The sequence below is a fragment of the Mirounga angustirostris genome, unplaced genomic scaffold, assembly GCF_029215605.1.
Source record: "Mirounga angustirostris isolate CCGP_5_RB_7025 unplaced genomic scaffold, mMirAng1.0.hap1 SCAF_5, whole genome shotgun sequence".
NCBI classification, from domain to species: domain Eukaryota; kingdom Metazoa; phylum Chordata; class Mammalia; order Carnivora; family Phocidae; genus Mirounga; species Mirounga angustirostris.
Genome location: NW_026991713.1, coordinates 159,679,672 through 159,693,754, shown reverse-complemented (window position 1 = coordinate 159,693,754; position 14,083 = coordinate 159,679,672). Strand labels below are relative to the sequence as shown.

Genomic DNA, 14,083 nt, shown 5'->3' with positions numbered 1-14,083 from the left:
GTTGCAACAGGGGTTATGATAAAAAAAAGTCCTTGTAGACATGTCCTCAGCACGTGTGGAAGAGCCCTGCCAGTGGAATTGTGAGACCCAGAGCCCCTGCATCTGCCATATTGACGATAAGGAAGAGGTTTCCTTTTTTATTATGTTATGTTACTCACCATTCATTACACCATTAGTTTTTGATGTAGCGTTCCGTGATTCATTGTTTGTGCATCACACCCAGTGCTCCGTGCAGAACGTGCCTTCCCCAATATCCATCACCAGGCTACACCATCCTCTCACCTCGCTCTCCTCTAGAACCCTCAGTTTGTTTTTCAGAGTCCATAGTCTCTCATGGTTCATCTCCCCCTCCCATTTCCCCACCTTCATTCTTCCCCTCCTGCTATCTTCTTTTTTTTTTTAACATATAATGTATTATTTCTTTCAGACGTACAGATCTGTGATGCAACAGTCTTACACAATTCACAGCGCTCACCATAGCACATACCCTCCCCAATGCCTTATCACCCAGCCACCCCATCCCTCCCACCCCCCACCACTCCAGCAACCCTGAGTTTGTTTCCTGAGATTAAGAATTCTTCGTATCAGTGAGGTCATACGATACATGTCTTTCTCTGATTGACTGATTTCGCTCAGCATAACACCCTCCAGTTCCATCCATGTCTGATAACGATGATTTTATGGTCGTCATGACAGTGTCCTCGGTACGGTTTGAGGATGTGCAAGGCTGGGTGATGGTGATATGAAACAAAGGCCTTTTGTAGCTGTTCCCTGATTTGGTCCCTCACCTGCTCTGTTAGGGGGCAAGAACAGGTGTATGTAACTACGCTCATTGACGGGAAAGGCGACGGGTCTGGTTAGTGGCAGAACCAGGACAATAGGACTGCAGCTCCTGCAAGTCCGGGTTCCTTCCCTGTTCTCTACACAGGGCCTTGTGCTTGTTCAGGGGAATCTTTGCGGTCTGTCGATTCACGGTGTGTGTGTACCTCAGGCCCCACGTCTGTGTCCCGTGTCATAAGTCATAAAGGCACAGCCACGGCGCTTACTAGGGCAGGTCCTGCTGGGAGAGTCTCCCGTGTATGTATTTCCTCAGGAATCCTCACAACCCCGTGAGGTGCTATCACTTTCTCTACTGTGCAGACGAGGAACGCTTGGCCCGGGGAGGTGAGTGACTTCCAGCGCCTCACAGCAGACACGTGGTGGAGCTGGGATCGGAAGCCCATTCCCCGGCTCCAGAGTGCCGGCCCTTTCCCCCCACCGTGCTCTCCTCTCACAGAAAAAGTAGTAGTACCACAAGCTGGTGCTCGCCCTCACAGTGTGGGGTGCTTTGTGATATTTGCTCTTGTATCCTATTTGATCCCCTAAATGCTGGTTCCCCCCCCGCCCCCCCCCCACAGTGGTTTCCTGACCCTCCCTAATCTGTCTCAGTCTGGGTTTTGGAAAAGTCTGTTAGGTTCTACTTCCCCAGCACCTCTCAGTGCGTCCCCACCTCTCAGTGTCCATCCCCGTGGCGGCTGCCCCAGTTCAGGCTCCCCATGACTTCTTCCCTGGACCTTCTTCCTGGATGGCTGTGAGATCCTCCTAACTTTTGTCCTCCGTCCGTTCTCCATGCGGAGACCAAAGTCACCTAAAAAATACATTTCTGACCATAGTGTTCGTAATTTAAGGCGCTAAGTCCACCTTTGCTGTTTGGGGCCTAGTGTTCAGTCCATGAAGATGGTCGGTCAATGTATGAGGGAATGCAGAATTAGAAAACGTACTGTGTATTTGTCCTCAGGATGAAGATCTTCTCCCAGGTAAGTATTCTGAGGTCGACTTTCCAATGATAGTCACGAGAAAGCCGCACAGCACCACGGAACCTCACTGTGGGGTTGCTCACAAGGTCCTCGATCTTGGGACGAGCACGTGGCCCTGCAATGCTCTATGAATGGAGAACACACAGGATGGACGTGCCATGCACACACGTGCTTTGGTCAGACTGAACTCCCCTTTTGACCCCACTATTGGGGAAAAAAAGAAGCAAAAGCTGTGGAAAACTCACACTTTCATATGTCTGCCAGCCTAAAGAGTAGGTCCAGTACAGCCACCTGCCCCAAAGACGTTGAAAGATGTGCCCCAGATAACGGGGCACATGACAGTCACCTGCAGGAGCTCTCAGAACCACCCGTCGTTCCTGTTGCAGCAGCCTGATGGTCTACCAATTCCGGTCTGTTCTGTCATTTCATAATCGATCATGTTTCCTGTCAAGCATTAAAGCAGCCCCAAAGAAACCTGGAGAAGAATCGGCTCCCAAATCCAAAGGGAGAAAGGCTTTTTCAAAAGCTATTCAAAATTAAACTAAAAGTCGTCCCAAGGCGTTTCCACAATTCTTTCCTCGCAGTTCCCAATTTCTCAATGTCAAGGTCTTGGGCAGTCCGGTCCACAGGGGCCCGGCTTTGGAGACAGCGGCACCTCTACAGTGCCTGGATGGACGCCCGAACCTCGTAGGCGGATCCGATGGGCTCTGATGGCCCCTTACTTATTTAGTGCCATGAGGCACTGGGAGGTGGAGGGTCTACAGCGGCGGGGCGACCCGGAAAGCCTGAGGCCATCGCCCGCAGAGCACAGCGTCCGCTCGGCCTGGGGCTCACTGGTTCCCGGAGTTTTCAGCCAGGGCAAAGCCCGGGGGAGGGCAGGGGAAGGCTCGGGTCCAGTGCGCCCAGGGCGATGCTGGGTGGGGCCTGGACAGAGGGCGACGGGGACAGCCGACCCACCCAGCTGCTCCCCAGGGGCTCGGGCAGCGGCACCGAGCCGGGCTCCAGGTCTTGGCGTGGCGCAGCCCCAGGCCCAGACCCCGAGGCCTGATGTGGGGCGGCGGCAAGGGACAGAGCGCGCGACCAGGAGAGCAGCCGGCCCTCCCGCGCCCGAGCCTGGTCTGGGCTCCTGCCGATCCGGATCGACGCGCTCGCCTGCCCACGGTCTGGTTGGTCAGCTGCTTCATGCAGCTGGATTGCTTCTTGCTGGCGGCGGCGGCGGGGGCCGGCACGGCCAGGGCCGGGCAGCTCGAGGAATCGCCCGGGGGGAGGGGGGCCGACGTCGCTTCATGTCCACCCGAGGCGGCAGTGGAAGCGGCTGTGGGCCCGGCGCCCCCCCCTCGCCGCCTCTCATCCAGTGGCGCGGCAGGTCGGGGCCTTGGGAGGCCAGACCCGGGACGCGGTACCCAGCCCGTCCTCCACCCAGGGCGGGAACCCCGGGGCCGCCCTGTGCAGGGCCCGGAGGCCCCCTCTCGGGCACCGCCACCGCCGCCCGCGACCCCCTGCCGGGTCCAGCCGCACACCTCCGCGAGGCAGCGGATGCGCGCAGCGCACGGAGCCACCGGTGAACCGCCAAACCCCGGTGTGGGACGCACTGTCCCCGCAGAGCTGGCAGGGCACGGAAGGACGGAACACTCTGGAGCCTCTGGAGGCTGGAAATGCCCAAAGTCTCCTTGAGGGCCGTGCCTCTGCGCAGGTGTAGATATTTGTCAAATGCACCTAGGATCTGCTCTCCTAGGTGAATGGATGCATTGCATGCATTGCATGCATTGCATGCATTTCCTGGGGGAAAGTCCAGGGCCAGATGCATTTTCTGTGGGCGGGCACCTGGGGGCAGTCAGGCAGGAGCACTCGCTAGGGGCCCACCCAGGACAGCCAGGAAGCGGGGAACAGGGGAAGGGGCCCAGCCCTGCGTGGGAAGTCGTGGGGCTGAGCGTCTGGGACCGGGACCGGTGGCCAGAGTCGGCCCTGGGAAGGCCCAAGGTCTCGGGCTTTCCTAGCAACGTGGCCTGCGCAGGGGAGGCGCGTGCCGGGCCCGCGCAGGCGTTGCCTAGAAACGCCTGTTGTCTTCTGATTCTTAGCCTGGCGCAAGCAGGCGTTCTGGGACACTTGGCGGGGTAGTCCGACTGCGCTGGACGCTTTTCCACAGCGGACCGCGACAGTTATATGACCCGCGAAGATGTGCTCCTGGGTTGGTGGCCTGGGCTCTGGCCTAGGCCATTCCCAGGGAGGAGTGGATGGCAGTGAGACTTCCTTGACCGGCTCCAACTCGGATCTCACCATGGACTTTGGTGATGTCATATCATCTCAGACAGAAATCAATAGACTCCTCAATGAGATCCAAAGACTGGAGGCTGATCTTACACTTTGGAAACATTTGTCCAAGGGACCGAATAGCTCAGACTCCAATGCCATCTGGAAACTGAAGAGCACCATCAGGGACCTAGAAGAGAGGCGGATGAGGGAGATCGAGGAACATCAACTCGGAGTTGCGATACTGCACAGTGTCCATCAAGAAAAACTGGCCGACATCACTGACAGGCACCGCAAACAACTCCTCGAGTATGAAAGACGGATAGAAGACCTGCAACATCAAGAGTCTGCCAGTCATGGGAAAGATGACTTACTTCAAGAAAGGGAAACTGAGCTTAGAAGGTTGAAGCAACAACTTGCAGAAATGGAGCGGCTGAATGACCGTTTAAACAACGTTGCTTCTGATCTCAGAGCAGAAAACCAAAAGTTGGTTTTGGCGCTCCAGGATGTAAGACATCAGCTGGAAGAATCTATTCTCCGGAACAACGAGGATTCTCTGGAAAACAACACTGCTGTGAGGGCTTTAAAAATAGAAAAAGGACGGTTAATAGCAAAATTGGCTCGGGCGGAAAAGAAGCTGTTGGAGGAAACAAACAAGGATGAGCAAACTATCAAAGAATTGTCCCCTTTAGAGCATGTGCATTGCATTCAACACAGTCAAGAGAAAGACCTGGAAATAGTACACCTCAAAAAGAGGATCGAGCAGATGGACGCCGACCATACAGAAACGAAGGAAATGCTGTCCTCTGCTCTGGAGGAGCAGAAGCGATTGACACAACTCGTTAAAGAGAAAGAGATGTATATTGAAGAACTTACAGGAAGTCCAGAGCTTCAGGAGGAATTCGGTCAGTCTACCCAAACCTTCAGAAGTAATGACATTTCCCAGCCATCCGTGGAGGACAAAGACAGGTGTCTCCCATCCGTGACAGGCGAAAATCCTCATCTGAGAGAAGAACTGGAGAGCCTAGGACAACAGAGTCGCTCTGTTCCTGCGCTCGACCCTAAAATCCTAGACGAGATCGTAGAACTGGAGTGTGAGGTGTTTCAACTCCAGGAGTTAAAGGATGATCTCGAGGAGGAAATCAGAGAGCAGCAGAAGATCATTCACAACCAGCAGCAGGGGAAGATAGGACTGCTTCATTCTTTACAAGAGCAGAAGCAGAAAGTGGAGCAGCTCCAATACCAGCAGGAGCAGATGAATATTGAACACGCTCAGCTCCTTTCAGCGAAAGACGAGGAGATTCAGCATTTGCAGGACACGATAGACCAAATGAAAGCCCGGTTGCCTGACAAAAGCCAGCACATTCCGACAGAAGACTGTGATGATGTGGAAGTCCCAACCAGTCAGCCTCTTCCCAGACAAAACGCAAGTGAAAAGCTTGATTCACGTGAAGCCGAAACTCAAATATCAGTCCTAGGAATCAAAGAACACGAACTGGAGATGAAGCTTCTAACTGAACAGAACATCCGACTGACGGAACAGATGGATCGGCTCTCCAAAGAGGAGATTGGTAAACTAACTCAGATTATCCAGCAGAAAGACTTGGAGATTCAGGGTCTTTCCAGCAGGATCTCTGCGGCTTCTCACAGCCAGAACGGGGACGTGGAGCGACTTCAGCGGCAATTGCAAGAGTACGCTTGGAAAAGCGAACAGGTCTTGGCGGTCTTAAATGAGAAAACGAGGGAGAACAGCAATCTGAGGACAGAGTATGACAAAATGGCGGATAGGATGGCTGCCACAGAAGCAGACCTCCGGCGGATGCAAGAGGAAAATCAAAAACTGTCCACTAGAATGGACAGTAGTGGTCAGGAGATGTTTAGAGAAACGATTCAGAATTTATCACACATCGTTCGAGAAAAAGACCTCGAAGTGGATGCGTTAAGTCAGAAATGTCAGACTTTATTGACACTCCTGCAACCCTCCAGCCCTGGTAATGAGGTTCGAGGCGTTCATATGGATCAGTTCAAGCAGCTTCTACAGGAACGGGACACATTAAAACAGCGAGTGAAGATCATGGAAGAGTGGAAACAGCAGGTGATGACCACAGTCCAAAATATGAAGCGTGAGTCACCCCAGCTTGAGAGAGAGCTGGCACAACTCCAGGCGCGGGCTTTCACCAGCAGCGAGAAGGATTCTGAACTACCGACGACCTCTAGTGACCTGATGCAGACGTACAAAGGCAATGAAATAAAATTACAACATTTAGAGAAGGAACTGGCACAAATTCAGCTCAGCATCGGGGAGCTTTGCAATGCCAAGGATCTCCTTCTAGGGAAACTGGACGTGATTTTCCTCGAGCCCTCCCCCGACTGCTCAGAGTCAGCGGACTCTCTGGAGCCCGTGAAATCTGACAGAGTGGGTGAGGCTTCTGAGTTGCTCCAAGTGGAGGTAGAAGAGCTGAGAAAATCAATGCAAGAAAAAGATAGGATGATTCGAACCCTCCAGGAAGATAAGCAGAGATGGACTGATTCAGTGGCTGCCACGTGGGAAGGAGAAGGCCCAGAACAGGAACACAGGGATTCCGACATCGAGCAGCTGAAGGAGAAACAGGCCGTTCTACAAAACTTCATTCGGGATCAGGAGCTCCGAATCCAAGCGAAAAGTGAGGACTTGCTTTCTTTGCAGGAGAACTTCCGTAGCCAAGTGAGTGAAAATGAACTTTTGAGGCAGACGGTCACCAATCTGAAGGAGAGAATAGCAGAGTTGGAAATGGATGTGTGTCAACCGAGAGAGGAAAATGCAAAAGTCGAGGAAAACTCTCGAGAAAAGGCAGTGGGAGATGAGGCACTGCAAGAGACAGATAGGCTGCTTTCAGTGATGCGGAGAGAGGAGGAATCCCAGGGTGCTGCGATGAAAGAGAAGGCACTTGCTTTGGAGCAACTATCGCAAGAGAGAGAAGAGCACGAGACCGGGGTATTGAACCGGCCGGTCAGTGCAGTTCCATCAATGCAGGGAAAGACAGTTCTGTGCCAACAGGGGAGAGATGAAGTCCTGTTGGCCCTGACACAGAAACAAATGGAAACCTGTGCCCTCCAGAAGGAGGTTCGCCATTTACGTGAGAGCGAATTACGCCTAACCCAGGAGCTGGAGAGACGGCGACACCTCGCTCTAGAAGCCGAAGACGCTCATCGCCGGGAAGCTCTGGCCTCAGAAGACAAAGTGGCTCAACTCAGGAAGGAAGTGACGGTCTTGCAGGGAAGACTCGTTTTGTCTTCCACTGCCATGGAAAATGCCAGCCGAGGAGCCAGTCTGCAGGTAGAGTCGCTGCAGGAGCAACTGCACGTGGTGACCCAGCAGAAAGAGGACACTGCGCTCCAGCTTGCTGCCTCGCAGGAAGAAGGAAGGCAGTATGGTCACATCCTAGCTGACCTCAAGTTGGAACTCGCCGAATGGATGGAAAAGGCAGACAGCCTCGAAGGAAAACTGAAGTCATTGCAGGGACGATTACATAAAACAAATGCTGACTTGGAGCTGAAGGAAGACCAACTCCAAGAATTCCAGAAACAGAATGAGGTCCAGCAGGAAATCCTGGAGGACACACAGAAGAAACTGATGAACTTAGTCAGTAAGTCCGAAGGAATGGTGGACAAAACCCTACTAAGGAGACTCTTCCTGGGATCTTTCCAAGCCCCTGACGCTGAACGGCAGGAAGCCTTAAGGTTGATGGGAAGCATGCTGGGGATCCGAGAAGACCAGATGCGGCAGCTGTTCAGTGAAGGGCCAGGTGGTGGTACCAGCTGGATGAGTCGGGGGCCTGGATCCAAAAGCGCCCCCAACACACATGTGAAGCCAAATCACCGACCTATGGCCAAGAATTCTTTTTCAGGGCTTTTCGTCCAGTTTCTAGAAGCGGAATCTCATTCAGCTTTGCCACCACCAAAGCCCTCTGCTCATGACGTGAAGCCCCCAGATCCCGGAGGAAGGGGAAAACTGGCTATGAAACAAGGCCCAGCACGTCTGAACACTACCCTAGCATCCACATCCCGGAAAAAAGATGTGAAGCCCCGCACCACAACGGTGTCTCTTATTACCCCACCTGGACCGGAAGCGGATGGATCGGAGCACCTTCTTCTAAATGCCGTCACTGATGCTTTGCCCACGTACGCACCCCAAATACTGTCACCTGCGGAGAAGGTTGGAATGGCGGCCAAAGGCCTCTCAAAGAAATAGAGGATTCTCAAGCCAGAGATGAGACAGTGCTCGGAAGACCCCAAGTCACTCTGTGTGTTTACCTAATCCCAAAATGTCCTTTTGCAAAACGTAATATATTTGCAGTCTTGCTTTCAGCTTAATAAAAATATTCTTTTATGAGTTAACAAAAAAAGGCATCTTTTAATGACTGCAGAGGTATTCACCAAACTGAAAATGGTGGGTATTTCTTATGAGAGTAGACACTGGTGGGGTTGGGGGCTGCGGTCAATGGTACTTCCAGTATTGTTTGTAATGCTTTGATGTTTTCATAAGGAGCATGTATATACATATACCTTTGGTAAGGAAAACATCCACTCGTTTTAATGTTCCCAACTTATCAAATACATGAGCACCCACGCCTTGTTGGAGAAACTGGGTGTATAGCATGAAAGTTTAAGATGAATACATTTTTTTAAAAAATGCGAGTTTGATTTTCCCAGTTATGTCCCATTTCTCTTTCTCCTTTTTTATTTTTAATTGTTTTTTCCATTTCATTTTATGTTGCCTGGGAATCTACTTCATGGGTAACCTGATTTATCTCAGGCCTTTAGAAATATATGTATATTTGTCTTTTTGGGCGTATAGTATTCTATGACTTGCTTTTAAAAAAAAAAAATCACTCTGCCTTCGAGATCTTTACAAATGTGAATGAATTCCAATTCATTCTTTAAAAGGAAATGCAGGCCTTTGTGGATATACCCTAAATTACCGAACTAGCTCCTACTGATCAGTATTTAATCAGTTTTTACTTCAAATGTCCATGGTCAACTCCCTTGTTCCTTTCCTCAGAAGCCACTCCAAATCTTCGTTTGCAGTGCCAGGCTCATTACTCCACTATACTCTGGAAACCATCCACTCAAACTTCTTTTCTTCTCCTTCTCCTTCTCCTTCTCCTCCTTCTCCTTCTCCTTCTCCTTCTCCTTCTCCTTCTTCTCCTTCTCCTTCTCCTTCTCCTTCTCCTTCTTCTTCCTTCTCCCTCTTCTTCTTCTTCTTCTTCTTCTTCTTCTTCTTCTTCTTCTTCTTCTTCTTCTTCTTCTTCTTCTTCTTCTTCTTTTTAACGATTTTATTTATTTATTTGACAGAGCAGGAGAGCACAGGCAGGGCGGGTGGCAGAGGGCGAAGGAGAAGCAGGCCCCTTGCTGAGCAGGGAGCCTGATGTGGTGCTTGATTCCCGGGTCACTGAGATCATGACCTGAACCAAAGGCAGACGCTAAACTGACTGAGCCACCCAGGCGCCTCCCATTCAGACTTCTTGAAAGATCTCATTCCATTAATTTTCCATTGTGCTGTATCTTCAGCCTGCCAAATATCTTAAATCCTTCCCTCCCTTTCTGTTGCCAGTGCTCTGGTTCACCCATTCCTGTCTCTTGCACAGACTAGTGCAGTAGACTGCCTACTGATCTTGCTGGTTCCACACTCGGCCTCCTTTGAATCCATTCTCCATGCTGCTGTCAGGGCGAACTGAGACGAAAATCTGATGTCACTTCCCTGCTGCCATTATTTGTGGGTTCCCTCATTGCTTGGAGTTCGACCTTTAGGAGACCATCCAAGCCCTTGCTTTTGCAGCCTTCCCTCCTGCGCATCATTCACATACAGGCTGCCCTTTAGCCGCAGGGAATTCTTACAAGCCCCCAATAGATTCTTATCCAAAGAACTTCAAGTGCATGAGCCTCATCGTTGTGCCTTGCCAAAGGTACAAAGCAGAAGGATTTCATTTTTCTCCTCTTCACCCGTTGGTAAAGGGAGTGATTCCCACCCTAAAGTTATGGGATGTCCGGATGCTGAACAGATGAGCTCGACACTAATTTATTACCCATGTCTACTCGTGGCCCACACCATGCAGGGCCACAAGGGGGTTTTACCTGGGAGCAGAATGAAGAAGGGCTTTGGGGCGGGGGCAGACCTTGTAGTAACAAGAGAGTGACGGTGAGCCCTACTTCCTGCAGGAGGGCATGACTGGCTTGCTGGATAATTGCACACGCTGTCAGGGAAATGGACCTTACTCCTTGGGGAGAAACTGTGCCTGGTCCCTGGGATAAAGAAGGTCGTTTGGCCAGGAGACCTGATCTGTGGGAGCAGAGGGGGAAGGGAACTTTGGGTGAGACCGAGGCCATTGGAGGCCCTCTGATGTTCCCTGATACTAAGACAACACTTCCTATTGAATCTTAATCTCAGGCTTTCCATCACAGTGGACTCTGATATCTAGACATCAATTTCAACCTGGGACTGAGACTTTTAAGGAGTAGGACAGGTGCTTCTCTAGGAAGTGAAATTGTCACGTGAACAAGAGGGGGAGTTGGTCTTCAAAACCAAAATGTATCAACGGTCATTGATGGTCACTCAGTTGATCCCAAGGGAATCCTTAGGTAGCCAAGGGGTAGAAGGAAAGGCTGACGTCCTCCAGCACCATGGAATCTGGCAATGGACTGTGGATAGAAGCAGCCACCCCCACCTGCAGGTTGGATATGCAGACTTTGGCTTCAGCCTGTAGCAAGAAGGCCTTGGTAACTACATTAAGCTGGTGGGGGTATCATGACCCGAGGCAGAGCAGACAGCGGGATATGAAGGCTCAGAGTCTGTAAGAGACTCCGTTTCCAGGAGAGCCCAGTGCATGGTCAGCAATTGCTGCTTTCATGGTCTATAACCCAGGGCCAAGGAGGGCCATTTCTTGCATTGGGAGTCCATGGACGATTCCAGTGACTCCAGGAAGCTGGAGAGGTAGTTGCTAAAGCCTTTTTACTTAGGGCACTAACGGGTGATTTTTTTTTTTTTTTTAAGATTTTATTTATGTATTTGAGAGACAGTTGGAGCTGGAGGAGGAGGTCAAAGGGAGTGGGAGAAGAAGCAGGCTCCCCACTGAACAGGGAGTTCCCTGCCAGGCTGGATCTCAGGACCCTGAGATCATGACTTGAGCCAAAGGCCGACGCTTCACCAACTGAGCCAGCCAGTCGCCCCCTCACAGTTGTTTTGGACAGATCCTAGAGCCTTTTGTTGAGGGGAGCCCCACCCAGCGTGGGCTCAGTGACAAGTAGCAGCCTAAATGGGCTTATGTAAAATTTATAAACAAGGAATATGTTGCCTCTAGAACCAAAAAAAAAAAAAAAAAAATACTGACAGAATTTGGACTTGTATGTCCTTCCTTGTTTGTAAGGATTTTATTTGGTTACTTGAAAGAGCACGAGAGTGAGAGCACAAGGGGCTGGTAGGGGCAGAGGGAGAGGGAGAAGCAGGCTTCCCAGTGAGCAGGGAGCCTGATGCGCGGCTTGTTCCCAGGACCCTGGGTTCATGACCTGAGCCGAAGGCAGACGCTTAATGGACTGAGCCACTCAGTCGCCCCTGCACCTGCATGTCCTTAACAAGTGTGTCAAACAAATGTCCTCACAGTAGGTAGTCGTAAATGTGATGTCATACCTATGTCCCTGGAGAAGGACGGGTGCAGTAAGATCCTGCCCACAAAGATGTCTGTGATAGCAGAGAGGTTTGGGTGCCCTGTGCTTAACAAGGTAAAATGTGTCCCCTTCAAAGTCAAGGCACATTTGACCGAGAGGATGTTGAAATACGCATGGAACAGAACATATTGGCCAAATCTATATTAGCAAAATATTCCCCATCCTTAAATTTGTTGGGCTCCCTTGTGTTTTTTTTTAAAGATTTTATTTCTTTATTTTAAAGAGAGAGACACCTAGTGCACGAGCCCAGTTGGGGCGGGGGGGGGCGGAGGGAAGGGCCGAGTGAGCGATTCCCAAGCTGACTCCACCCTGAGCACGGAGCCTAACATGGAGCTGGATCCTATGAACCTGAGACCATGACTTGAGAAGAAAGCGTAGCCCACTGAGCCACCCAGGTGGCCCTAGGGGTCTCAGAGGTTTTCAGGGGACCAGGATTTATTTTAATCAGGTATGATAAGTTAGGAAGATATAGAAGTAACTGTCACAATGGAAGAAGTTTTGTAGATTTAGAGGCCCCAAGAAAGGAGGTTCTGAGAGCCTTGCAGGGCCACCTGGGGAAGCACCAGGATTGGTCAGGAGAAAGAGGGAGTGAAGGGAAAATGTGGGCAAGACCCTTTATTGTGGTTTCCATGGGAAGGGACAGGTGAGGCAGGATAAGCACGTTTAAGACTGGCTAGTTTGAGTAATTTCAGGGGGCTCCAGGCCAGAGTGGTGTCTGCAGGAGTCTGTCCCGCCCTTGCGGTGATCAGGGAGGCCATAGTGGCCCAGAGCTGCTTAAGATGAGGTGGTTGGCAGTAAGGGTTCTGTACCGGTTGGTTTGGATGTGAAAGGTATGCTCCCAGGCCAGTTGTGGACTTTTTCTAAGAATTAACTAAGCCTGCCAGGGACAGTCCCTCCAAAGTCAGCAAGTCTGAGATGTCAAAGCATTAAATACAGAAGCTAGAAAATACGGTTATTTTACTAGGTACAAGCATAATTGGAGCCCTGGTATCGAATCCATGAAGGTTACCCAACTGGTACATCTTAGCAGACATTAACGTTAATTCAGAACCTATGTTTTAGAGGGCCAAAAGCCAGTTGACCTCATTTTATCTTTTGCCATATAAATTATCTTAGTAAATTTGGATTTCTTTTTTTTTTTTTTTTTTTTTTTTTACGGTTTATTCATTCATTTGAGAGAGAGACAGCAAGCAGGTGTGAAAGAGCAGGAACCAGGGGGAGCTGCAGGCAGAGGCAGAGGGAGAAGCCGACTGACTCCCCTCCAAGCAGGGAGCCTCTCATGGGGCTCAATCCCAGGTCCCCGGGATCACGGCTGGAGCCGAAGTCGGACGCCTAAGCATCCGAACCACCCAGGCGCCCCTGTGAATTTTGGATTTCCAGTTGGGTCAAATTGTGAACCTATGTCGAATTAATTTGGGGGGGTTCCTCTTCCTGTATCCAGTTTTCTTTCTTCCATTCCTCCTTTTCTTGGGTTTGTTTGGTCCTGGATATATGCTTGGGTTAGGGAGTGTCTTTTTACCCTGTTCATCTTTCTCCGTTTTTTCTTCCAGAGAGTCTCCAATCAGCATCATTAGGGTTGGAGCCTCTGTCGTGGCAATGGTCGTATGGTTTCAGGTGTCCTGGCGTAAGTCAGGGTGTGAATTGATACCCTCACTGTGCCACAGGGGTGCCACGGATGTTTCCCCCACGACCCTGAGGATGGCGATCTTGTGCCAAACAGGTTTAGGCAGTGGGGTGGTAAGTGAAAGAGCACAGGACCCACAGCGCAGACGTTGATAAAGCCAAAGCATCTTCTGCTACAGCCCTACCTTCTCTCAGTGTGGACGGCTTCCCCTCCCCCCTTTTCCCACTCTACCGATTCCCTCAGGAGACTATTTCATTTCTAGCCCCATAAAGTCATGGGTTTTTGTTTCTGTCTCCAGCTATTCAGACGTGGTGCACATGTTCTGGGTGTTTATGGGGAAAGGGAGCTGGGTGGGTCGGCCCCACAGATGACTGTCCTCTTCCTGCGGGCATGCCAGTCCATCTCCCCAGTGTTGGAGTCCACAGCCAGGAAGGTCATTTTGTCCATGGCCAGAGTGGGAGCCTCAAGGCCCTGGATCCAGAGATGAGTCCCTGGACGCGCTGGGAAGCAACAACACTAAGAGAAAGCAAGTGTGTGGAGGAGGGGTTTTGCACTGGGAGAGAGGTGGAGCACCAAACGGCCGACCCTCCACTTTTGTGTTTCTCATCAGCTCCTGGGCCCTGGGCTGCCATGGATGTGCGCCTCCAAACCCTGAGGGCTCCGGGGGACACACGGTAACGGGGAGAGGAGCGGCAGCTGGGGAGATGGGCAA

General features: G+C 51.2%; 1 protein-coding gene across 1 annotated transcript; it reads left to right on the top strand.

Annotated features, from left to right (window-relative positions):
• Positions 1–3,972: 3,972 nt before the first annotated feature.
• LOC135364305 (thyroid receptor-interacting protein 11-like) lies at positions 3,973–8,277 on the top strand. The gene has a single exon (XM_064590319.1). The coding sequence runs from the start codon at positions 3,973–3,975 to the stop codon at positions 8,275–8,277; it is 4,305 nt and encodes a 1,434-aa protein (XP_064446389.1).
• Positions 8,278–14,083: the final 5,806 nt, after the last annotated feature.